Source organism: Antennarius striatus, chromosome 18, assembly GCF_040054535.1.
Source record: "Antennarius striatus isolate MH-2024 chromosome 18, ASM4005453v1, whole genome shotgun sequence".
In the NCBI taxonomy this organism is placed as follows: Eukaryota; Metazoa; Chordata; class Actinopteri; order Lophiiformes; family Antennariidae; genus Antennarius; species Antennarius striatus.
This window is the reverse complement of record NC_090793.1, coordinates 7080189-7107960: the sequence shown is the minus strand read 5'-3', so window position 1 is coordinate 7107960 and position 27772 is coordinate 7080189. Positions and strand designations below refer to the sequence as shown.

At 42.5% G+C, this 27772-nt stretch overlaps 1 protein-coding gene across 1 annotated transcript; it reads right to left on the bottom strand.

Annotated features, from left to right (window-relative positions):
* Positions 1-377: 377 nt before the first annotated feature.
* On the bottom strand, positions 378-27000 carry fgf12a (fibroblast growth factor 12a). Its single transcript, XM_068340619.1, has 5 exons — positions 26979-27000; positions 21276-21395; positions 15675-15778; positions 3576-3774; positions 378-493 (listed from the first exon to the last, which is right to left on the bottom strand). The coding sequence occupies exons 1-5, from the start codon at positions 26998-27000 to the stop codon at positions 378-380; spliced, it is 561 nt and encodes a 186-aa protein (XP_068196720.1).
* Between the last annotated feature and the right edge of the window lie 772 nt (positions 27001-27772).

Genomic DNA, 27772 nt, shown 5'->3' with positions numbered 1-27772 from the left:
AGCTCTTTTTTCACTGCATAAATTGGAAATGATAAATGTTTCTATTTGAGTGAACAGAGACCACTATCCCGTTTATTTATCTATCACAGCTTTTTCTCTCTCTTTTTTTTTTTTTGCATAAAATATTGGTCAAGTCCTGATTGAAAATGGTCTTGTCCTTTTTCTGTCTCTCTGTTGACTCATCTGAAAGGATTTCACAGGCAAGAGTTCAATTTTTGTTGTCTTGGGTGTAAAGTAATAGCTCCCTGTCGCAGCTCCCTCTATTTTCAGAGGGGATGGTAGTGCGGTATTTCGGAGGGAGGTGAGTTTTGCTAAGGCCCCTCCCCCTGAGTCAGGATGAGGCCACTCCCCCCTGCTGGAAGCCCCTCCCCCTGCTGCTATGTGGAATCCTGATTGACCACTTTCCCTCCGTTCATGGTGGGAGTCCCTGAGCTCTTCCTCGAGCGGTGTTTGTCCTCTATCTCATGCAGCGACGGCTCCCTGTACATACAAACTGTAACGGAGATGGAAGGAGGGAGGAGGAGAGGACAAAGAGAGGCGTGGCTCAAAGAGGGGACAATGATTGAAGAAATGGATGTGAAGACAGAGACAAGGTCAGGTGTGAGGGTAGAGGGACAATAATACCAAGCTGGAAGGGATAAAATGAGGAATTGAGGCATTAACGTTTTATTTTAATATATTCCTAGACCCTGAGTCCACAACAGGAAATGCAGTTTAAAAGATTAATATGACTGACATCTGTCTGTGCTAAATTTGTTATCAGATTACTTAGCATGAAGCCTGGCTCCACCTCCCAAGGTGTTATATCTCGCTCACCTTATTTGTTCAAAAATGCACTTTTTAAAACGTGTGGATTAAAAGACATTTTTTTGCTGCTCCACTTTTATCAAACAAAAAAGTAAACATGATAGTGTCGTTTAGAGGAGCTGGTAGGTGGACTGTTTTCAGTTATATGCTATCACATTTCCTGATCTGTTCAGATCCTACAAAGAAGTACGTTATTTCTACAACTGCTCAAAAAAATAAATGGAACACTTGAACAACACCATGTAACTCAACCACACTTCTGTGAAATTGAACTGTCCACTTAGGAAGCAACACTGATTGACAATAAATTTCACGTGTTGTGCAAGTGGAATAGACAACAGGTGGAAATTATAGGCAATTGGCAAGACACACCAAATAAAGGAGTATTTCTATAGGTGGTGACCACAGACCACTTCTCACTTCCGATGTTTTCTGGCTGATGCTTTGGTCACTTTTGAATGCTAGCGGTGCTTTCATTCTAGCGGTAGCATGAGACGGAGTCTACAACCCACACAAGTGGTTCAGGTAGTGCAGCTCATCCAGGATGGCACATCAATGCGAGCTGTGGCAAGAAGGTTAGCTGTGTCTGTCAGCGTAGTGTCCAGAGCATGGTGGTGATACCAGGACGCAGGCCAGTACATTAGGAGACATGGAGGAGGCCGTGGGAGGGCAACAACCCAGTAGCAAAACCGCTTCATCCTTCTTTTTGCAAGGAGGAACAGGAGGAGCACTATCAGAGCCCTGCAAAATGAGCTCCAGCAGGCCACAAATGTGCATGTGTCTGCTCAAACAGTCACAAACAGACTCCATGAGGGTGGTATGAAGGCCTGACATCCACAGGTGGGGGTTGTGCTTACAGCCCAACACCGTGCTGGACGTTTGGGATTTGCCAGAGAACCCCAAGATTGGTAAATTCGTCACTAGTGTCCTGTGCTCTTCAGGGATGAAAGCAGGTTCACACTGACCACAAGTGACAGATGTGACAGAGTCTGGAGACGCCGTGGAGAATGTTCTGCTGCCTGCAGAACTACCTCCAGCATGACCGGTTTGGCAGTGGGTCAGTAATCGTATGGGGTGGCATTTCCCTGGAGGGCCGCGCACCCCTCCATGTGTTCGCCAGAGGTAGCCTGACTGCCATTAGGTACTGAGATAAGACCCTCAGATCCCTTGTGAGACCATATGCTGGTGTGGTTGGCCCTGGGTTCCTCCTAATGCAAGACAATCATGTGGCTGGAGTGTGTCAGCAGTTCCTTCAACACAAAGCATGTTTTGGACGTACCCCCGACCTGAATCCAATTGAGCACTTCTGGGACATCATCCATCCATCCATCCATCTTCCACCGCTTATCCGGAATCGGGTCGCGGGGGCAGCAGCTTCAAGAGGGAGCCCCAAACTTCCATTTCCCCGGGTACATCGACCAGCTCTGACTGGGGGATCCCAAGGCGTTCCCAGGCCAGTGTTGAGATATAATCCGTCCACCTGGTCCTGGGTCTGCCTCGAGGTCTCCTCCCAGCTGGACGTGCCAGAAACACCTCCCTAGTGAGGTGTCCCGGAGGCATCCCCACCAGATGCCCAAACCACCTCAACTGAATCCTTTCCACGCGAAGGAGCAGCGACTCTACTCTGAGCCCCTCGCGAATAGCAGTGTTTCTCGCCCAGTCTCTACGGGAGACACCAGCTATCCGCCTGAGAAAGCCCATTTTAGCTGCTTGTATCCGCAATCTCGTTCTTTCGGTCATGACCCATCGCTCATGACCATAGGTGAGGGTAGGAACGAAGATTGAACGGTAGATGAAGAGCTTTGCCTCTCGGCTTAACTCCTTCTTTGTGACAACAGTGTGGTAAAGCGACTGCAATACCGCTCCTGCTGCCCCAATTCTCCGTCCAATCTCACGCTCCATTGTTACCCCACTCGTGAACAGGACCCCAAGATACTTAAACTCCTTCACTTGTGGAAGGACCTCATTCCCCACTCGGAGATGGCAGTCCACCGGTTTCCTGCCGCCTCATCAGGAGCATGCCCAGATGTTGTAGGGGGTTCATACAGGCACGCTGAGGCCACACACACTACTGAGCCTCATTTGGACTTGTTTAAATGATATTACATCAAATTTGGATCAGACCGCAGTGTTTTTCCACTTTAATTTTGAGTATAACTCCAAATCCAGACCTCCATGGGTTGATAAATTTGATTTTCATTAATCATTTTTCTGAGACTTTGTTGTCAACATATTCAACTATGGAACGAACAAAGTATTTAATAAAAATTCATTTCATTCATTCAGATCTACAACATGTTACTTAGTGTTCCCTTCAAGTTTTTGAGCAGTATATCATTATATAAACATGAAGTGTAATAATTTAGAAGATGGTACAAGTTGTACGACATAAAATGCATGTACTTAAAATTACTACCAACACTTTGCAAATTCTACCACAGACTGTTTTTTTCTTTAGAGCGATTAATATGTACAACTACTATGTTCCACAATGGAAAAGCTTGCTTTAGATGCATAATTCATAGTAAATGCACAGTAAGGCACACTGAGGGACACTGTAATAACTGTATCGCCATTTGCCAAAATATTTTGATTATCAGCAATAATTTAACAACTCAGGATTATTCTGAATTATCTTGTACCACATTTTGTGGTTGTCTTGGCTTAGAGATTCTAATTAGTCTCAGTGATTTGAAATTTATGTTACATGCAAGTAAAATCACAAAAAAATAAATAACCACACGTTGAAAAGATCCTTTTTCTTATACCTTCAATAGGCCTGGGCACAAAGTGTGATGAGGGCTTTGTCTTCTTGACGCGATTCCCTTTCATAACCTGTCCTTCCTTAGTAAGGCCGAGGAACCAGGCCCGGCCTGACTCTTGCTGCCGGTACACAGTGGACGAGTAGATCACATAGTAGTTCTCAAATACTGACTCCTTGAACTTGCACTCTGGCGTGAACATCTCCTGTAAAGACAGGGAGGGAAAGATATGGAGAGAGTGCATGTGAGGTCACAAGTGTTTAAGGTTCAGGGGAAAAAATAGAATGTTGGTTGTTTGGTTGGTGTTTTTCTCTGTCAACACAGTACTGACTATTCTCGCTAGCATATCTAAACAGCCCATGTCAGTAAACATCTTGTATTCAAATACACACACATGCACGCACGCACGCACGCGCGCACACACACACACACACACACACACACACACACACACACACACAGATGTATCAATAAAATCCAAGTTAGGTTGAAAGATTTTTTTAATCGAAGCAGCAGCTCAGACAATGCAGCTGTGTTGTGACAGTTCAGACAGTCCTGATCCATCCATCCATCCATCCATCCATCCATCCATCATCCATTTTAAACCGCTGATGCGGAACCAGATCAATAATGAAAATCATTGTGGTGCTAACCTTAGAAAAGGCAGGAAAATATGACTTTTTGTCGCTTGAAAAAAACTAAATGTACACTTGATGAGACAGACGTGTTGTTTTACGTGTCGACACACTCAATGTTAAGCCTTAACCCCCTTCAGCTGTTCTCTGCTTCTCGTAGGTCACTGTTTTATGTGGTTTTCTGTGTGTGTGTGGGGGGGGCAGTTTAGTCATGATGATATTTTACTGCCACAGCGTTTGATATGGATGGATCTGTTTTTGGTATGTGAATGGTGTGTAAACATGCTCTCTTTTGCAAGATTTGAACCAGTTGCAGTCTTTTCATATAACCTGGAGTCAACTACTTGTGTAAATTATAACACTAATGTGGGGCGGCTCAATAGCACAGTGGGTAGCGATGTTGCCTCCTAACGAGAAGGTTCTGGGTTCAATTCCTTTCTGTGTGGAGTTTGCATGTACTCCCCATATCTACAGAGGTTACATCCTGCAAACCGGTGTTGTATTGTAATTGTCAGTGTTTGTGTGTGTGTGTTTTTTTCTGGTATTTCTGACAGGACTAGCACAGCTGAGGTATTTTCACATTAGATAGACTGTATGTTAAAAAAAAAAAAAAGCAATGCCCCTTGCCAGACCTTGCAAGCATCACCAGGGACAGTTCACACCCCGCCCACAGCCTGTTCTCACTGCTGCCCTCTTAGTAGTGGTACAGGTCCATCAAGGCCCAGACCTCTAGACTACCCAAAATGTTCTACTCAAGTGCAATCACAGTACTGAACACAGAACTCCGAAAGTAAAAGTTGACTTGCTGTTTGAAGTCCTTCCTAGTTACGAACCCTGTGTAATGTCCTTGTCGCAATTCCTGCTACTGAGCCCTCTGCCACACAATCTTGATGGCTTATTGTAAATATGTTTTCACAATTGCTTGTTTGTTGCACATGTGTTTTTGTTTTCTTGTTTTTGTATCTATAGTTACACTTTATACTTGAACCTGAGTCCTTTTGCACAGAGTTGTCCAAGAATGTTGTTATACACTCCTGTATGATGACATTAAAGGCATTTTATTCTATTCTATTTTATTCTAAGACTCCCCATTGACAATATGGCTGCAGTATTTTACTGTATTTTACTTCCTTGAAAACTTAACATGGGGACAAATAATAACTGCCAGGTATTACTAGCTAGAGCCACCCGACTGTTTAATTCAGATTTTCTAAAATTGGTCGTTAAATATGATTAACTGTGTGCTGGAAATAATTTACTGTTATTGTCACCTTGATAAAACATCCCTGAGTCATACCAAATCCAATGGTATCCATTAATTTCTTCTTTACCAGCACTCGCCTTGCAATGATTATAGTCTGGATGTCCATTTGATTTCAATAAAGCTAAATGTGACACATCTTAGTCCAAACTGGCCCAAGCTCCTCCAACCAAAATCAAACCTAATGTGGCAAGCCTGGTTCAACTTTGGCAAGTGAGTGTTTGACTCCCTAAGTGTTCTGCTCTGTGCACTGGCTGCACTGACGATGTGTTAAGTTAATTCCACTCTCCAGTTTATATGCAGCACTGTCATTCTTTTCAGTGTGCAGTGATCCCATTCTTTTGACATCTCCTCCTGTGCTTTGTTCACCTCATTATTTTATTCCTTCTCTCTCATTTTGCCTCGCATTACAGTTACAACAGCAATGGAAGAAAGTGCATGATGCCACAGAAATGACCATCTGTGCAAATCACAGTGTACTGTATCGTTGTCCAGATTTACATGAAGCCTAGAGGCAAATAATTTGTCTGCCCATTTCAAGATGCAGTAGTGCATAGCAAGCTGTGTGAAGGACTCAGGCAAGGTGAGGTCTCATGGCCGGTGGTGTGAGAATGTCTCCTTGGTCAGCAGGAGGGGAGGACAAGCTCTGTGGAGAGGCGCCTTTATCTCGGCCTGCCGACACACTGTCAAACTGCCGACATCTCTCTCTGTTGGGGCGCTAGGGGTCACATTATGCCTGTGGCTGTGTGTATCTGTGTGCGTGCATGCTTGCGTGCGTGTGTGTGTGTGCATGTGTGTGTGTGTACGAACATATCTGATTGAGTTGGGGGGTTGATAATTATATACTGTATTACGCACACACAAACACTTAGGTGTGTGTTGCTCTACTATCCCACCTTTTACATCAGTAACTTTGCTTTGCCATGCATTTAAGAATCTCTTCCGAATATGCCCACAAGGACAACACTCTGTTACTGTCTATGAAAAGGCTTGTGGCAGATTAGAAAGTGCCCTCACTGTGGCTAGGGAATGACAGAGGTGAATGTAAGTGACTTTGGAATCTTTGACAGAGTACCTTGTTTGTGAAAGACTAAGTGGAAATATGAAGCGGAGAGACAGGACTGCAGTCTCTTGTGATTAATGAGCTATTCTTAATAATCATATGGTGACATACAAAGAGGAGAGGGTGCAGAATGCACACTTACACATCAAACAATGCAACACAAGCGGCCAATCATTAAAGTGAACACGAACAGGATGCTTTGTCACCTCTGTGAGGAATACCTTAGCAGCGATACATATCCACCCCACAAAACAAGGAAGATTAAAACCAGGCATGGCACATCTCAAGGCCGTAGTGATGTAAACTAATTGGAAGTATGTTTATTTATATTCTGTCATGATCTGATATACACTAGACAGCTGAGTCTTGTTAGTGAAACTGAGCATGTGAGATGTTCACTCTCCACCATTAGAACTCTGAGTACAAAGCTAACGATAAATAAATGCAGAGGTGCACCTGAAACCTGCTGAACAAATGCAGGGATAGTGAGCTCAGAATGTAAGTGAAAAGTAGCATCAGCCTAAAGCAATCCCTATTTATTTTTACGAAAGATTGTCAATTAGTTTTCCAACTTCTACTGGTTTGAATCTTCTTTTCCTTTCAGCTTTTCCCTTCAGGGGTCGCCACAGCAAATCAGTTGCCTCCATCTAACCCTGTCTCCTGCATCCTCTTTTCTCACACCAACTACCTTCATGTCCTCTTTCACTACATCCATAAACCTCCTCTTTGGTCTTCCTCTAGGCCTCCTGCCTGGCAGTTCAAAACTCAGCATCCTTCTACCAATATATTCACTATCTCTCCTCTGGACATGTCCAAACCATCTCAGTCTGGCCTCTCTGACTTTATCTCCAAAACCTCTAACATGTGCTGTCCCTCTGATGTACTCATTCCTGATCCTATCCATCCTGGTCACTCCCAGAGAGAACCTCAGCATCTTCATCTCTGCTACCTCCAGCTCTGCCTCCTGTCTTTTCCTCAGTGACACTGTCTCTAGGCCAAACAACATCGCTGGTCTCACAGTTTTGTACACCTTTCCTTTCATTTTAGATGAAACTCTTCTATCACACATCACACCTGACACTTTTCTCGACCCGTTCCATCCTGCCTGTACATGCTTCTTCACCTCTTTTCCACAATCTCCATTGCTCTGGACTGTTGACCCAAAGTATTTAATATCCTCCACCTTCTTGATCTCTTCTCCCTGTAACCTTACTCTTCCACTGGTGTCCCTCTCATTCACACACATGTACTCTGTCTTACTGTGGCTAACCTTCATTTCTCTCCTTTCCAGGACAAACCTCCACCTCTCTAGCTTCTCCTCCACCTGTTCCCTGCTCTCACTGCAGATCACAATGTCATCTGCAAACATCGTAGTCCATGGAGATTCCTGTCTAACCTCATCTGTCAGCCTGTCCATCACCATAGCGAACAAGAAGGGGCTTAGAGCTGATCCCTGATGTAGTCCCACCTCCACCTTGAACTCCTCTGTCACACCTACAGCACACCTCACCACTGTCTTACAGTCCTCATACATGTCCTGTACCGCTCTAACATACTTCTCTGCCACTCCAGACTTCTTCATACAATACCACAGTTCCTCTCTGGGCACCCTGTCATAAGCTTTCTCCAGATCTACGAAAACACAATGCAGCTCCCTCTGGCCTTCTCTGTACTTCTCTATCAACATCCTCTATCAACATCTGTAGAACTCTTTTTTGGCATGAAACACTGCTGCTCACAAATGCTCACTCCTGTCCTTAGTCTAGCTTCTACTACTCTTTCCCATAACTTCATTGTATGGCTCATCAGCTTTATTCCTCTGTAGTTGCCACAACTCTCCACATCTCCCTTATTCTTAAAAACGGGCACTAGCATACTTCTCCTCCATTCCTCAGGCATGTTCTCACTATCTAAGATCCTGTTGAACAACACAGTCAGGAACTCTACTGCCACCTCTGCTAGACACTTCCAAACCTCTACAGGTATATCATCAGGACCGACAACCTTTCCACTCTTCATCCTCTTCAATGCCCTCCTCACTTCATCCAGGCTAATCTTTGCTTCTTCCTGGTCCACAACAGTCACCTCTTCTAGTCTTTGTTCTCTCTCATTTTCCGCGTTCATCAACTCTTCAAAGTACTCTTTCCATCTTCCCATCACACTACTGGCACCTGTCAATAGACTTCCATCCCTATCCTTCATCACCCTAACCTGCTGCACGTCCTTCCCATCTCTGTCTCTCTGTCTTGCCAACGTGTATAGATCAGTCTCTCCCTCCTTACTGTCCAACCTAGCATACAAGTCATCATAAGCTTCTTGTTTGGCCTTTGCTACCTCTACCTTCACCTTACGCTGCATCTCCCTGTACTCCTGCCTACTCTCCTCAGTCCTCTCCGTGTCCCACTTCTTCTTAGCTAACCTCTTTCTCTGTATACACTCCTGTACCTCCTCATTCCACCACCTCCTTATCTACTTTCCTTCCATATGACACACCAAATACTCTCCTACCTGTCTCCCTGATGACATTAGCTGTAGTTGTCCAGTCATCTGAAAGCACCTCCTGACCACCCAGAGCCTGTCTCAACTCCTTCCTAAAAGTCATGCAACACTCTTCCTTTTTCAGCTTCCACCATTTTGTCCTCTGCTCTGCCTTTGCCCTCTTCATCTTCTTCACCACCAGAGTCATCCTACACGCCACCATCCTTTGCTGTTTGGCTACACTCTTGCCTACCACTACTTTGCAGTCACTGATCTCCGTCAGATTACATCGTCTACACAAGATGTAGTCTACCTGTGTGCTCCTGCCTTCATTCTTATAGGTCACCTTATGTTCCTGCGTCTTCTGGAAGAAAGTATTCACTATAGCCATTTCCATCCTTTTTGCAAAATCAACAACCATCTGTCCTTCTGCGTTCCTCTCCTGGATACCAAACTTGCCTATCACCTCTGTTTCTTGCACCAACATGTCCATTGAAGTCTGCACCAATGACAACTCTCTCACTTCTAGGTGTGCTCTGCATCACTTCGTCAAAGTCCAACCAGAATTTCTCCTTCTCCTCCAGCTCACATCCTACCTGTGGAGCATAACCACTAACAACATTGAACATCACACCTTCGATTTCTAGCTTCAGACTCATCACTCTATCTGACACTCTTTTTACCTCCAGGAAATTTCCTAACAAATTTCTCCTTCAAGATAACTCCTATTCCATTTCTTTTCCTATCTATAGAACAACTTGAACCCTGCTCCTAAACTTCTAACCTTGCTACCTTTCCACCTGGTCTCCTGGACACACAGTATGTCTACCTTCCTCCTCTGCATCATGTCAACCAACTCTACCCTTTCCTGCCATAGTTCCAACATTCAATGTCCCCAGTCTTAGTCCTATACTCTTGGCGTTCCTCTTCTCTCTCTTCCTACGAACACACTTTCCTCCTCTCCTTCTTCGACCAACAGTAGTCCAATTTCCACCGGTACCCTGTAGGTGAACAGCAACGATGGCGGTCGTTGTTAACCCGGGCCTCGACCGATCTGGTATGGAAGTCATAGATTTGATTCGCATGTTTGATTTGGCAAAAGTTTTACGCCGGATGCCCTTCCTGACACAACCCTATGTATTTATCCGAGCGTAGGACCGGCACAATAAGACACTGGCTTGTGTCCTCTTGCGGCTACTGGTTTGAATAAGGAGATGTAATTCTATAATGGCACATCTTCAAGAAGGAATGGGTTGGTGTCCATTTTGCATCTCCTGCTATTCAAATGATGATGCATGTGATGCACAGGGTGGAAATACTGTATTTACTGCACTATAAGGCAAACTTAAAAGCCTTTAATTTTCTCAAAAATCGACAGTGTGCCTTTCAACCCAAAGCGCCTTATGTGTGCACTGAGTTCCAAAACGGAAATAGAGCATCCGCGACAGTGGCGGTTTTTTCCACGCTCCATTGTCTCTGCAGTTCCATTCGCAAACATTTTACCTCTACTATGAAAAAACCAAGTGAAGCAAATTGATATGCCGCTTGTTAAACCCAGCAGGATTAACAAAAGAACTCCATCCGCTGGACATTAGTGTAAACAGGGCTTTCAAAGTGAAGACTGGGAGGCAGCGCTGGGCGAGTTACGCCACCATATGTGAAAGGATTGCGGACACCTGGGCTAAAATATCTTCTTTGATTATTGTCTGAGCTTTCGCGAAAGCCGGCATCATTGCAGAACAGCCACCAAGAGACTGACTCCAATAATGATGAAAGGGAACCCCACGTTTTTGATGATGAAATTGTCAAGCTGTTAAATTCAGCTACAGAAGATGAACACTTCTATGGATTTGCGACAAAAGATTGATCAAAAAATAATGTGTGTATTTTTAGATACGTTTAGAATAAAGTTCAACCAAATTCCCTGTTTTGCTTCAATTACCTTGTTTTCGCATGTGCCCAATAATATAGTGTGCCTTATGTAGAGCTTAAGTACAAAAATAGACCCTGTATTTGAGACTGTGCCTTATAATTCGGTACACCTTGTGGTGCGGAAAATACGGTACATACTCGTAGCTAAGGCGAGTTATGAAAGGACATTTATTTAAAGGACAACTTTAAATTGGTTTGAAAAGTGAACTGAGTAAATAAAATCAACCCATGCATTGGTTAACGAGGACTTACTTCAACATGTGGCCAATGCCAGTGAAAATGGGGCTTGTATGACAGTCTCATGGCGTTCGATCGAAGAATAGTTGTGTTGGAACATCCAATAAACAAAGCAATTTCATGGCAAAAGCTGGGGAACAGAAATCGAGGATGCAAATGGTGCAGATTATGGATGCACATAAGGTATTCATCACAATACAGTTTTGATGAGAAATAGTAAAAGTGTTTGTAGAAACAAGAAATCCATCAGGAAACAGGATGGTGACATGTAGCAAAGGGACCCGGGTGGAACTGACGGAATATACTGCCACCAACACTGGGTCGAACGAGTCCTGAATTCAAATCAGACACCAGCTCATCTGAAGAGAGAGGCAGTCCGCTGGCTCTGCATTAGGAAGCTCTCCATTGACTTTCAGATAAATGTGTAGAGGATATGACAGGGGGGATCTCCATTTAAATACGGACTCCAAGTATTGCTTCATCCAAGAGATTGGTACCCGTGAGTATCTGAGACTCCCTGAGAGGTAATTAGTATTCAGGGAGAGTTTCAGGTCGGGGTTGTCTAGACATCACTTACACTGAAAAACTCTTTCTTGCTTGTTTGACCCCACCGGGATGTTTGCTTTCAAACAGGTTTCTGACCTTCATTAACTTTCTCCAGAGAGGACATTGATGGGAAATAGCTAAAATCGAATCACAAACATGTGCTCAAGACTTTGATTGTCCTGGAGATGAAAACAAGCAGAATTTTTCTCTCTATAACTTATTATGAAGAGAGTGCAAGTTCCAAATGCAGTTTTGGCTATCTAGCACTGAAACTATTAGAAGACAGTTTTTTTGGGGTGGGGGTTTTAAAACAAGTTTTATGATGGATTTGTTTTTGATAACATCTATGCAAATACATCAAGACAAAAGGAAAAAAAAATATTGATTGTCTGTTAGATGTTTCTGAAAGTCAACCTGAAAGTGTCATTTTGAGGTTTGGATGAGACATGTTACAGACTAAACATCCAACAAATAAACTGAAAAAAAACAAACATAGATTAGCTATGGCCCTTCTGCACCTGTACGGACTTCACAAAGGTTTTCCATTCAACATAATTAAAAAACAAATATACAAGATCAAAAATGTGAAGGAGGGCAGATGGACTCCTAAAAAATGGCTTTTTTTGTCATTAATCAACGAACAAATCTGAAGCTCTGCCTGGACTTCTACAGCAACTCTGTTAGTTATCCCTCAGGCTCTGAAGGTTTTACTGCAGCACATTATTATTTCCTCCAGCCGGAGTTGGGGGAGATTACCTCAGTTTCTTTGTCCGAAGCATTGCAAAAAAGTTCATGACATTTTGTGTAGCAGTGGATAATAGGCCAACAGAGAGTAGATGGTAAGAATGTGATTTCTAGATCACATCCCTCAACTTTGCTAGATAAGGGCCAACAATTTCCAAAAATTATGAAAATTAATCATTACAAACACCAAGACTCATGATCCTCGATAGCTGTGGGAAAGGGAATCATAATCCAGATCGCTAAGATTATTTGCATATGCATTTTTTAATTACGTTTGTGCCGTTTCCTTTTCTTTGAAGCATTAAAAAAAGAAAAAACAGAAGAAAGCAGACAGACAGATAGATAGGCAGACATACAGACAAACAGAGATAGATACATAGATAGACAGACAGTGAACAGTTACTGCTGTGCAGTAAACTAGGTCATACAGAGAACTCTTATAAATAATGGAACAAAGCTCTTCACTGTAGATGCTCAACCCCCACGCACTTCATCTTTAAACGCTCCACACAAGCATTATCATCGTGCTCACCCAGGGCTACACCAGCTCCACTGAAATGATCAAGAGCAGTAGCAACCTGACAGCTATATATGGCTACATACATGATGTGTAGATCATAAAACAGAGAAAGGCCCCTGTGCTGCAACACAACTTCTACAAATCATCACAAACAAACAGAAGCATGTTGCATTTCTTCACTAACAAGTTCAGTGCAAAAGAGTGGGGAGAGGAAAAATGAGGGATGATAAGAGACATATAAAGATTTCTTTCGATCCAGTATCTCCTAAGAATTGGGGTTGTGAGTCTGTTTTCAGATGTTAGGAAGACTGACCAAGACAACAAAACCAGCAGTGACAAACTAAAAAGAGGACAAATAACAATAAATAATGTGGATATAAGAAATGAAAATGAAGGACTTCTAATTTGACTGCAATGTCAGCAAGAGGCTTATCATAATGGTGTGAGTATCCCACTTTGCAGTCCTAATACATATATGATCTGCATTGGTAAATTAAACTAAAATAATAATGGACAATAAAGGGTGAGCTCTTTGACCCAGCGGTTTTCATATTTAATTTTGCCTATTTATGTGCGCTCTGTGGCTTTCCAGAGCTCATAAGCCTCGCTGCAATTCAGCTGACCACAGCATTCTGCTCACCAATGTATGCTTACATCCTGTTTTTCATCTATGAGCAACTGCACCTTCGCTGGATTCCTTTTGTGGCTTTGACCATGATGGCTTTTCAAGTATTACTACAAACATAACTTCCCATTTAACAAACATCCCTTCTCCTTGTGATGGAAAAGTCAAAACGTATTCCAATGGCCGTAAAAATGGTGATTAAAATGAACTCACGTGAGAGCTGTGTTTGTCTAGGATGATTCATCTTTTTGATGGTGACATACTGAATTACTTGTTATTGACAGAAACCATGCGCTCTGACATAAATGATGGGGGAGGCTAGAGTCAAACAATGGCCCCTGGTTGTATTGGGTTTATATAAACTTAGAGATTGCTGTCAGGGTTTGATTCAACTTTAATTGCGCAAAAATCACAGGGTGAAAGCTAATTATGAGCCTCCCGCTACGCCTGTGAATTGGATGTTCATTTATGAGTCTTCAGCTGTGAATGAGTTCCTCTGCCAGTGAGTCATAAAAGCTTACACATTTATTGCACATCCTTTGAACTTACAAGCACTCACGCATCTATTGAACTCAAGTTGTACTGAGTGACGATGCTTTGTTTTTCTGAGACAATGCAATGAATTTTCCAAACTTTCCAAGGACACAGATACACCCAAAAACTCAATTTCTGTTGATGTGGCTGAATCATAACCACGATCATTATACACATTATACAATTCAGCAATCATTTTCAAAAGGGAAGTGCATAGATCATGACAGAGCAATAGCAGGATGTCATGGAAAGCACCTGAAATTCCCAAATCAAAAGCAAAACAAAGCACTAATTATAGTATGCTTAAATTTGTAGTATGCATCCACCTTTTAATTTGTCGTCCACCGCGTCAAGTTCCTCGTGCGGTAAACTTTATTGCACCTGGCAATAAACTATTTTCTGATTCTGATTCAGGTTCCCGACAAAGCAAGTGTGAAATTGCATTGAGGATGATAATCAACCAAAGACCAGATCACACTAACATATATGGGTAATCCTATGCCCCCCCCCCACCCCCAACCCTAACCCGCACACCCCAGTTATTAATCATAGCTGTCTGGTTCTGATGCTGCCAAGTCCCCTAGGACTAGACTAACACAGTCCTTCGATCATCTTGTCTGATCCTCTTCTTCTGTGAAAATGTCTTCAACTGAATTGGGGACCATGAGACCCGAGGTTGTATAACTCTGCCGACAAGGGAAATAGTTTCCCTCTTTACATCTGCCCTTACCCCCTTCTTATTTCTCTCATACTCTCACACCCACGTTCTCTCTCTCCCACTGCCATTCATTTCTCCAAACATGCTCCAGATGCATGGTTTCATCCTCATTAGAACAGCTATGACCAGCTTTCTCCAACTTACATCTATGTCCACCTCAACCCCAGCATCTGCCTCCCACACAAGTGGAAATGATTCCCCTATACGTCACACTACAAATTAAATACCATCTTCACAATATTCACTCGCACATTTACTCTGGAGACTTTCTTCTACCCAAGAGAGTGCTTTTGATGACATGATGACATAATTCCAGTGTTTTGAAGGCATGCGTAGGACTTTAAAGGTCAGACAGTAACTAACTAATGTGAAAAATTTTAATTTGTTGAAATTACTAAAACAATACAACAAAAACAAGTGAAACACAGTAATTTGCAAACTAAAACTATATTTTGTCCATATAGTATCCCCACATGAAAGCAAGAATTATCCACCTCAAAATACAATGGATTTCAGTGGATTTTCTGTTACAACTCCTGTATAATGAGCCGTTAGAAGTCCATAAAAGAAAAGGAACTACATTTAGAAAGGACTGAGCACTGAACTTGATGTCAAATTAAATGTAAAACACACTCGATGCTGCTAGAATAGCAAAAGAGTGCACAGCAATGTAAAAGCACATGTAAAAACTCTTAAATACAACAAAGATGAAAGCAATTAGAAGGGTTTAGTATTTGAAAAAACACAATGTGTGACAAGAACAACAAATACACATGCTGTTATAAAAACTTAAACAAAAAGATGCCTCTTACCGAGCTGTACAGCATGCCCTCGCCATTCATGGCAATGTAGAGGCCGCTCTTCACTCCCTGGATAGCCACCACTCTCAGACCCACAGGTATTAGATTAAACAGGGCTGCAAATCAGACAGAGCGCGGGAGAGAGGATGACATGGATTCAAAGACGCTGAGAAACAAGAGAGATATTAGATCGAAACACAAAAGGACAATTGAGTTTTCACTTATACTTGTAAACTCGACAGCCTCTGATCTCTATTCTTTGGCTGTCTGTCAAAAGCAAAGTGAAGCATGTAGGACACAGACACAAACAGTGTGACAGTGAAGCATTAACCTTCAAGCAAAAATTAAAAAAAACTCTCTGGTGACCGTTAAATTAAATGATACAAGAAGGTCTGCGAGGCATCGAAAAAGCAGTTACCCAGCTAGCTCAATAAAAATGTCTTCAACCACACAGTCAACATATTTGAACTTTTCTTTACTTAATGAATGAAATTACATTCTGTACTGGTATAGAATGTTACGATAGATAGATAGATAGATAGATAGATAGATAGATAGATAGATAGATAGATAGATAGATAGATAGATAGATAGATAGATAGATAGATAGATAGATAGATAGATAGATAGATAGATAGATAGATAGATAGATAGATAGATAGATAGATAGATAGATAGATAGATAGATAGATAGATAGATACTTTATTAATCCCGGAGGAAATGGTATATATCCACTGCTCAGGCATTACATAACGAATAATACTGGATAAACACCAGGAGAAAAAGAAACACTGACATCACAGGACATACCGCAAGACATACACTAGACTAACAGACACATGCAGCACTAACAGGACTTATATACTAAACTATAACTAAAATATAAACAGTATAAAATTAAAATACAAACAGTATAAAATTTATCAAATTTGCAGATGACTGAAATGAATGAAAGGAATGTCATGATATATTTTTTTAAATATAATTTACATTGTTTTAAATGCAACAGTGTATCACTAATTAAAACTTCATCCCATCAAGATGATGCAGGTTATATCAGATTTGGTCCTCAGTGACCCAGATCTCCAACATGTTTATTTATTACTTAATAATGATTGATTTATTGAAATGTTTGACATCATCTATCCCAATATATGCCCACCTGCTTTAAAACAGTAAAAGCAGCACACACAGAAATCTCTTAGAAAATATATCTAAAGCTGTTTAAAATCAACCCACTGAATTTTAAGAAAGTTCTTAAAGACGTTTTGTCTCTCATCCAAGAGACTTCATTTCTTAGAAAATATAGACTTTGGCAGAATATTGTGTATCCCTGTTGGAGCCCTTCTCTTATACCAATAAACTGCTTGACATATTTCAAAAGAAAGATACTGATTTCATCTTGGGTGGAAAAATCACATGGATCTAAGCAGAACAAGAAAATCCCCAAACTGATTTATTAAATTCTGTAATCGAAATGCTGACTTTTATTCGACTCTGCACAAGAATTTTATTTCTCGGGTTTGTTTTGTTGCATCAAAGCAGTGAACTTGAATGACTTTCACAGACTACTGTTTCAGGGTTTGACATACTGCAGGCACCCTCTATTGTTGGAATGACTGACTGTTCTGCGAGTGGCAATTTTTGGATCAGATAAGGCAGGGACAAGAGGAGACGTGCCAACACAGGTCTGTCCTCTGAGCAGATTCAATTCCACTCAATAAATATCGACGTGCTGCTTTCACCTACCAATGGTTTAACTCTGCTCTCGGGCCACTAGTACAGGTGATACTCACTGGCAGCTCTCGAAGTTGCAAATACCCTTCAGGGCTGCATGTTTGGGAATAAACAGGTACACTATGAGTCCATTAGCACCTTGAATTTTGTTTTCTCAGACATCTCATTTTTGTCATTGCTTAGCAGTTTCTGCCCGTCTGCTGTAACTCCCTCCTCTTCCCCTCCATCTGTTCCCACTCCTCTGTTTGCCTTTCATGACCACTGCCTTTGTCGTACTGATGACTGCAGTGCCTCTCAAACGCAGTGTCCCTGCTTCTGTCACATCTGTCACGAAAATTCAAGACTGCCCTCCTCCATATATTATCAAACTACAGTATTACCTTAGTCTTCTTCTTCTCCTTTCGGATTTTCCCTTCAGGGGTCGCCATAGCGAATCAGTTGCCTCCATCTAACCCTGTCTTCTGCATCCTCTTTTCTCACACCAACTACCTTCATGTCCTCTTTCACTACATCCATAAACCTCCTCTCCTCTTCCTCTGGACATGTCCAAACCATCTCAGTCTGGCCTCTCTCAAAACTTCTAACATGTGCTGTCTCTCTGATGTACTCATTCCTGATCCTATGCTTCCTTGTCACTCCCAAAGAGAACCTCAGCATCTTCATCTCTGCTACCTCCAGCTCTGTCTCCTGTCTTTTCGTCAGTGACACTGTCTCTAGACCAAACAACATCGCTGGTCTCACCACAGTTTTGTACACCTTTCCTCTCCTTTTAGCTGAAACTCTTCTATCACACATCACACCTGACACTTTTCTCCACTCGTTCCATCCTGCCTGTTCACGCTTCTTCATCTCTTTTCCACACTCTCCATTGTTCTGGACTGTTGACCCTGAGTATTTAAAATCCTCCACCTTCTTGATCTCTTCTCCCTGTAACCTCACTCTTCCACTTGGGTTCCTCTCATTCACATACATGTACTCTGTCTTACTGCGGCTAACCTTCATTCCTCTCCTTTCCAGGATAAACCTCCACCTCTCTAGCTTCTCCTCCACCTGTTCCCTGCTCTCACTGCAGATCACAATGTCATCTGCAAACGTCACAGTCCATGGAGATTCCTGTCTAACCTCGTCTGTCAGCCTGTCCATCCCTGCTCACACATCAATGGACTCCTTAATTACAGCTAGAGTGACTGACATACCAGTGTCTGATTAGTGTTCTGAAAGTGATTCCTCTTTCTTCCTTGGCACTGTATTTCACTAAGAGGAGAGAGTGGCCTGGAGGGACAGAGCGAAAAGATTTCCAGGGATCTCCTCAGAGGGCCAGACAAAGTGGGTTCAAACAAGTGCAGTAAAAGAAAATGCTTGAAACTGCTCGTCTTCCAGCAGAGCAGTAATCAGTTACCAAGAAAATCCTGCAGGATGTTGAAAAAAGGCATTTGCAGTAAATGGATCACATGGAAAAGGTTTGGAAAAAAGCTGATTCAAAAATCAACTGCCAAGGGTGTGGGGGAGAGAAATAAAAGATTAAAATGGAGGTCCTGCTACATTCTTAGTCCTCAGTACAAAATTATTCCTTAGAATCTACTTAATTTATTTTGTTGACAGCACTTACCCATACCAGAGACCAGTACTTGACATGAGTGACTTGATCTTCAGCTCATAAAAAAGTCTTGCTTCACAGATGATGGATGCATCAACCAGGAAAACTAAGACCAATGGAGTGTGAATGAGTATCACCGCAGGCGTCTTTTAACCAGCAATATCTTTCGGGGTTCCAGTGTGTTATATAATGGAATTACTGCATGCAATCAGTTGATGACAGTCACGGTATGAACTGCTTAAACTTGAACATTGTTGTTAATTAACTGAAAAGGGTTCAGGGTTAGGCAAGCGTAGTTCTGCCAGTCAACCACACTCATGACTGCAGCAACAATCTATTCCCTCACATCTTATTTAAAAGTTTATGTGGAGAAGTCTTACTATTAGGATGACTGTGATATATTTAAAGCAGAATTAAATCCTAATGGATTTCTCAGTCTAAAAAGTGGTCTATTGTTCAGTTGTGTTCTTGTGTATGTTGTCATTCTTTCATATATAATACAAATATAATACATTTTAATCACTCTGGGCTCATGTCGCACATGCATACAGCGGTATGCAGGACACAGCATCCGGACTCTCAATCCCATCAGTTTCCCTTGAAACTCTCTCCGAAAATTAATTGCTGCATTCCATCCGCCCCTAAGGATTCTGCAGGTCAGAGGTTGGTGTGGTTCAAGGGTGGGGGTGATCTATTATTCTGATAATCCAGGACAGCAATCAATAACTCAAAGCAGGACCTGCATACCAAATCTAGCGCATCGTTAATATCTCTCTAAACATGCTTTGTCTGTCACTCCTTCTGTTTCTATGTCTCTACACAAGAAGTCTTCTTGCTACCCTTCCCGACCGGCTCTCCTCTTAATCTGCGTCCTCCTTCAGACATTCTCCAAGCTTGAGGTCTCTCATATACAGAATTATTCATTGCGTACAAGCAGACATGTTGGTATTTTTAGTTTCCAGTGACTGAATTATTCACTGCATTCCTCCATCCCTAGGCCAGTGGGACTATTTTACAAGAGGATTACCTAAAGGTGGGGAAACCCTTACAACAAAAGAACCTCGCCAACCCCTGACTGTCAAAAATATAGTAAAGGCCAAAAATCAACAAGCATGCAGACAAAATGTCCATTTGCATTTTTTTAATCTCTCATCCTCTTGTGCAGTAATTCTTTTTATCCTGCGGACTTGTCATGTACTTGAAGCATGTACTGAGGATGTACCCCTTCATTAAAAATAAAATGACAAATGACAAGGAGAGGCTGTGCTTTTCTCTGGATGACTTCCCGGGAAACTTTGGCTCCTGCTTCCTGCAAAGATTAGCAGGCTGTCTTAGGGAAGAAAGGTCAAGATTTGCTTCCTTTCTGGCTTCACTCAATACTGGGACTTGTCATTATTGTTTTGGCAAGTATTCTCCACCGACATATATCTCTTCTTTGATGCTTCAATTCCAATAGGAAACTCTTTTAATAAAGTACGTTTCAGTATGGAACTCTATCTGCAAACTGATTATCCTTCCTTTCTCTTCCTGTGAAAGTTGAGGAGAGTGACACCTTTGAGATATAAGGCAGTTATGTTGTATACCCTAGAGACTATCCACTGGTTGTCCATTATGGAAAGTCGATAGGCAGTGAAATATTGCAAAGAAGTGGCTTGAGGAGGGATATTTGTGACAAAGAGTGAAGCAGTGGGGTTACAGTTGTATCAGGCAATGGGTTTTCCAGGAAGGAATTTCTGCTTCCATAAGCATGCATTTTCCAGGGTTTAATCACTTAAAACACCATGGCATATATATTACTGTGCCGTGCACAGCGGAAATGGTTAACTTAGAAAAACCAGGTCAGGGATTTTTTAAATACATTTTATGAGGGGGTATAATTTAACGCAAGATGTATATATTGTATTTACTTACAATGAAAGGTTTATGTTTTAGAGGCCTGCATACAAATTCGTAAACCATCTGAGGTAGTTGTGGTATATTTATGACTATCTCATACATACTGTAATTATGTAATATGTAATTACACATTACATATTAAATACATATTACACAACAAGGAGCAGAAAAGAGGTCATTCTACCTTTGCAGAGTTTGATTACTTCCCTTTAAAATAGTAGCTTAGTCATAATCCAATCTTAAACTAATTCTGTATCAGTTATATAAGACTTAAAATTTATTTGGTACAGCTTTAAAACGTAGCAATGTTACATAACCATGTGATTCATTGCCATGTAATGTGTAATGTCAGAAGCTGTAGCTTCAATTGGGCTCCACTCACTGTTGTCGCTGTTCTCGTCCTTGCTACCATCGATGGTTCCATCCGGCTGCATCTGCAGGTAAAAGCCCTGCTGGCTGAACAGTCGCGTCACAATGCCTTTCAGCTGTGGCTCTGAAACACACACACACACACACACACACACACACACACACACACACACACACACACACACACACGTGCAACCACAAACCAAATTGGCCAGCCCCCCACACCCCAACAAGATTATGTCAGAAGTGCATTCTCATACTTGCAAGAAAAACACCAAAAAGATTTAACAAACGGATGTGTCACAAACATACGATATGGGTGTTTAATCATTGAGGTTGACTGTGGAAGAAGGAATGTGCAGGCAGAACAATTACAGTTGAGGAGTGTGCTGTCCTGAGTGATATATAAAGCCCTTAAAAACTGGTTTTGAATTGTACAAACCAAAATAATGGATTTTGAATTAATAATATGGAATTATTTGCAATTACAGTAGTCATTTAAAATAATGGATATCGAATAGAGTTTTGTTGTTCTTGAGGCACAATTCATTCCCCAAAGTTGCCTGATAACAAAAAAAAAAAATGAACAACCAAAAACATATAATTCAAAGGACTGGAACTGGTATAGTTACAGTTGTTAAATATCAATATGACTGATGGACAGATCACATAATCCCAAAGTAGGCTCTTTGACCGGACAACTGTGACAGAACATCAATGAGCATGTTGTCACATTCTCATGACGTCTGAGTGCAGCTATTTCAAAATGCTTCTGAAATCACTTTGCTCATCAACATGCCAAAGGTTTTGTTTATTTGGTATGAAGCAATGGCACATGTTTTTAAAATTTGTATCTTTGACATCCAATCAATGTAAGCAAGATGTTTACCTCAAATGCTCCCAGTGCTTTTTTCTTGACCTAAAAAGAAAACTGACCTAAAGTTTCCTTACGTTTTATTCAATGCAGTAACCTCGATGTAACCTCCAACTTTGAGGCTGTGACTTCTGGCAGCTGGCCAAACCCTCCGGTGTGAGAAGGCAGAAACGAGGATTAGCTCGGGGCAAGGAAAGACTCAGGATATGTTAGGGAAAAATGGATTCGTAAAAAGCTGCCTTTATCTAGGAAAAATGTAAGTGTGTTCTTCAGTGTTTGTCTACTGTCTGGGAGGTGTACTGATTGGTTGTAAAAGTCATTATCATTAATAAGCCATTTATTCTGAATTCTGACACTTATTTTCTTATTTTTCTTATTTTCATAATAGAGATATTCATAGCTAATAAAATCATTGTGAATATTCAGACAGCATTTATTAGTGATGAGATTTTGAGACAAAACCCATTGAAATAAGACAAATAAGACAGCATCTCAAATGGTGGATGACAGTGATTCTGTTTCTGTTTTGTCTTGCTTTCGATCTGAATTTTCACGCAAAAAAATGTGTACACAGCAAACGTGTCTCGAATAAAACTGAACTGATGCTCACTTTCATTTCATGTGCTAACATAAACATGATTGGAAATGCTTTGTATAACAATCTGACGCACATGATTTGAACAAAGGAATATGAATGAGTTAGACTATACTCCAATGTTGTGACTAAATTCAGAGGGTGTCGTGAAACCTCTGCAGTAACAGCTGACGTTAAGTTTGTTTTCCAAAGCTGATCACTACAGTAATTACTGATATATTCTATTAATTTTATACAGACGACAAGTGTGAGAGTAGTGACCAATGGTTGGAATGGGTTCACCTCAACTGTAAATCCTCCAGAACATTAGTCCCCATCTCACCTACCCCTAGGGTGGAGCCATCAATTCCTGGGACAGAACCTTCATCATCCATCACAAGCACGGTGGTGTGTGTGTGTGTGTGTGTGTGTGTGTGTGTGTGTGTGTGTGTGTGTGTGTGTGTGTGTGTGTGTGTGTGTGTGTGTGTGTGTGTGTGTGTGTGTGCGTGTATGTTTGTGTCTGCATGTGTATGCTAATGAGTGTGCAAAAGCATACTGGCCAGGAAACATCGGTAAATCACATGTGATAACTAAGCTACCATAAATTAAACCTTCAAAGCAGGCCAGAGCGGCTCATCAGCTTCTATCATTTGGCAGAGAGTGTGTACTGTGTGTGTTCTTTTGTGCAATGATGTAAACACACTGCACTTCAGAACTCACAACATGTGTTTGTGCAGAGAAAAAGGTTCTTCAGCGGAAACAGCAGATCATCCTGTGTCTGGATGGGGCCATTAAACAGTTAATAAATTTACTTCATACCAACACAGAAGGACAACAACATTTAGGTATGTTGACAAATGGCTTCATGACCATGAAATGGTGAATGATCGATCACCTGCTCTGATTTGAAAGGGAGAACCACACTATAGCACCCGCACACTGTAGGAAACTCGACTTCACTGATACAGAAGCACTTACCACATATTTACAGACATAGAACAAGGAGCGAAGGTAAAGACTGATTTGACAGTGATAAATAGGATGAGGCAGAAACAAAATGAGAAGAGATAGAGCCAAAGACATGAAGTAAAAAAGACCAAGGAGCAACAAACAACTCGCTCAGAGAGCTACTAGAAAGAAAAACAAATGAAATCAAGCTTAAAAATCCAATAAAGCCATACAGAAGAAGGGATGAGGGGGAAAAAAAATCAGCAAGAGAGTGTTGTTGGCAGTCAGACAGGTGTTGAAGTCCCCATTCCTCCCTTTTTCTGTCCCTCCCCAACCCACCCCTCCCTACCACCCACCCCTCCCTGGCCAAGGGGGAGTCGACATGGGCGCGAGATGGGGTGGAGACGAAAAGGAACACAGCACACACGGATGGAGGCTGAGCTACTGACCTAGCCTGCAGCCCTTATGGGACACCTGTGGAGGTTTCGAGGGTGCATCTTACGAAAGTGAGAAATAGAAGGAAAAACAACAGTCTTTTAAACAAGCATGAATAAATTTTTCCAGTGAATGGGCTGTTTAAGGTGCAAATATAATGCAGGAAATGTAATGATGATCAGTTAGAGGAAATACAGCATCTGTCTGTCTGTCTGTCTGTGGTCATGTATCCTTAAGTATCAAACTGGTCATCTGTCTGGCTCACTGTGCTTCTGTCTGCTCATGTGTCACCTATTTTGTGGCAGTTTTAACGCTGAGATCATCTGATTAAACTACGCAAGACCATTTGTCTCCATTCCCCCACACCCCCATTTTCTGTCTTAAAGGTAGGTGGGTTGGGGTGATGCCTGGCTGTCCTCTTGTCTCAGTTGTCATCATTCTCTTTGCAGGACCAGCCTGTCATCCGTTAGATGAAAAACCAAGGTGGAATTAGACAGAGTGGCGATTTGTACCCCTCATTCTTTATCTACGCACCAAGAATACACAAAGGAGAATAAAAAAGGGGGGGAAAGGCTATATGGGAGAGTAGGCATGGAGTCGATACTTATCAATACAACCAAAGTAGCTCTTAATAGCCATGGCTCCCTTCGCTGCAGTGAAGCAGTCTCTCTGCAATAAAAATTTACCATTAAAACGTTTAATTTAAAAGGAGACTTGGTGCACTGCAGTGCAACTTCTCTCCCTCTGAACCTCGATCTGTAGTAAGACTGGGGTAATCTCAATGATCCCTCTTTTTGTGATCGGTATTCAAATTATTTGTTTGTGGAAGATGCAAAGGAATGCAAAAAGCAAAGCCTGAGCAGTGGTTGGGACATAATCTACTCGACACACTACTAGGACACATCAGTTTTGTCCTGGGGTTACTGATCATTCTGATCAGAGAAGTATCACAGTAACTAAAGGGGTAACGTCACAGAATATAGATAACCTCTTAATCATTCAGAGTGTTTCTATGGAGGAGGTATGTGTCGATTCGACAGACAGCAAAGGGGTCTAAAGGAACAGGTGGATTTCTTTTCGCACCGCGGAGAAAATCTACCTTCTCCGGCTCAGATTGGAGCCTTTGACTGCAGCATAATTTCTATGCTGCTCCAAAGGGGGGGAGGTGGGTTGGTTGGGGTGGGGGGGGGGGAAACCGCTTCCATACGCACACGTAGCACACATTAGTACTATATGGGGGGGGGGGGCTACAGCACTGACCTGGTCGCCGCCGTACGGGTCTTTTCTTCCCGCTGCAGAAGCGGACTTTGCTGAAGACCCCCAAGAAATGCCTCTCGCAAAGAGAGCGGGGGTCTTTGCTGGGGCTGGGGCGGCGTTTGGAAGTAGAGACCCGGTCGCTGTTCGACTCCCTCGCCTGGCGTTTCTGCCGGATCAGGGAGCTGGCGATCGCTGCCATCTCCCCGAACCGAGAATAAAAACCAAGTCTCGTTCGGCAAGGGTCGGATCTTGGTGCAGCTTCTTGTCGCAAAAAAAAAACAAAAAAAAAAAAAAAAAGGCAGACAGAGTTGACTATGTAGGTGTGATTTTGGTCCGCGGGTGTTTCAGCCAAATGTCAACCTGATCAGAAAAAAGTCCCCCGAGTCCCGTGCATCATCGCACTTCAGGCAGCATCCTCTGGAGGGAATATTCGCGTGTAATTCGGATGTTTCGTGATTTCGGCGCTCTGGACTTCCAATAAAAATGCAACCAATCTAATGACATAAATCTACGGTCTGGGCCACAGGGGCCAACATGTCAGCCGTGAACGCAAGCAACAGTCCCGATAAATTGATGTAGCTGCGTGTCATGGGAGAGCTTTCAGGTATTCCAGGTGAACGTGGTGCGTCAGTTGAGCACAGCTTCGTAATCCTCATCTGCACTTCAGCCCCAACCTCTCGCTTTGTGGCGCTTTCACATCAACCTAGATCCACGCAAGAGAAGCAAGAACGCAGTTGGGAGAGCGAACCATAACTTTTTTTTTTTTTTTTTAAATCCAGAATATATAAGTATATGCTCCAGGCACGTCAATGAATGAGACTGCCTGCTGCGGGTCCGAGAAGCTGCACGGGAGCCCAGTCTCCAAGTCTGGTGACGGTACCTCCAAAGGCAGCCGCGAAAAATCGGCAGCAGAGGCGACTCTGCAAGGATGCTGCAGAGATGTAATTTATTCCTGCGGGGACTGTTTGTCGTCTGAAACGCAACAATTAGTTGAAGCAAACGCACACCGGTGTGGCTTTTTTTGTAGCGCACAAATAATGAAGAGACATCCTGTAAGCATTATTTCTAGTGCGCACCGGATGGATGCTGTCGGTGATCGCCGACAACGAGAGTGGATGGTCGCGGTCCATTCCCCCCTTACTCTCTCTCTCTCTCTCTCTCTCTCTCTCTCTCTCTCTCTCTCTCTCTCGTCTCGCTGTCTCTCACACTCACTATGTCCCCCCTTTTCTCCCTCCTCAACTCTTTAACGCAACCATACGTGAGTGAGGTTCGTAAGAATTCTCGAAGCCGTGTTCCTGGGAAGATAGATGATCTCAGGATGAAAAGGCGCGAATACAAAACAGGATGTAAAAGAGGGGACAAATGCTGCATTGGTGTTTATGCAGACGGAGAGTGGATGTGCGCGCGTCTTGGGGATAAAAGAATGATCTCACAAGTGTCTCACTGAATGACAATAAAGAGTCCAAGTTGCAAGTCATTTTTTTTAAATTGGAGTCTTTGGCAAGCAAGGGAGCCAAAGCAGAGAGAGGAGGGTGGATGATAGATGGACAGACAGAGAGAGAGAGAGAGAGAGAGAGAGAGAGAGAGAGAGAGAGAGAGAGAGAGAGAGATAGATAGATATAGATACTTTAATCTCAAGGGAAATTCCATATATCATCTGCCCACAATAAATACTGTACATACATACAAATAACAGTTGTGCAACAACAAAGCAAAGAGAGACAACAAAAACTTTAACAACAACTACACTTTATGGGAATAATTAAGCAGATACATATTACATCTGAGCATGAAAGTACAAGGAAAAGCAGTAGAAGCAGAAAGCATGGAAAGCAGAATGTGTAGTAAACTATGAATTGACACCTAGGACCCCCACAATGTATCATTGCCCCCCTCCCCCCCTTCATCCACTGATCGCTGATCTGGTTGACCTTGCCACTTCACCCCCTCCTCCTGAGTGAATCATTTGACCCACCTGATGGCACGTGGCACAACAGAGGACCTCAGTCTCTCTGTGGAGGGGCTCGGTCACAGAAGTCTACTGTTGTAAAGAGCTCCACTGCCAGGAAAAGGTGGTGTGCAGGGGTTGGCTGAATCTCTCTGAACTTGGACATAGTCCTCCATTCCAGAAGTGTCTACACAGAATCCAGGATCACAGAACCACTCCGGATGAGTCTGTCCTGAGGCTCATTGTCCCTTTTCCTGGCACCACTACCCCAATACACCATGGCATATGACAGCACACTGGACACGATGGACTGGTAGAACAACCAAAGTTGCTCAGAGCTGATGCTACAGAAGGCCAGCCTCCTCAGGAAGTGCATCCTACTCTGCCCCTACTTTTCAACACAGTCCAAGTTGTAGGACCAGTCTGTTGTCCAGTATAAATTCCCACAACCTCCACCACGACCTCCTTGGCCTC

What these genes read in the sequence shown, in the direction of transcription:
- fgf12a (XM_068340619.1), bottom strand. Translation starts at nt 27,000, where the DNA reads ATGGAATTTCCCTTGAGATTAA. An exon ending in AGGGCATGCTGTACAGCTCG is followed by an intron (nt 3,775 to 15,674) that starts GTAAGAGGCATC and finishes CTGTCTTTACAG; the next exon opens with GAGATGTTCACGCCAGAGTG. An exon ending in TGTGCCCAGGCCTATTGAAG is followed by an intron (nt 494 to 3,575) that starts GTATAAGAAAAA and finishes TCTCCGTTACAG; the next exon opens with TTTGTATGTACAGGGAGCCG.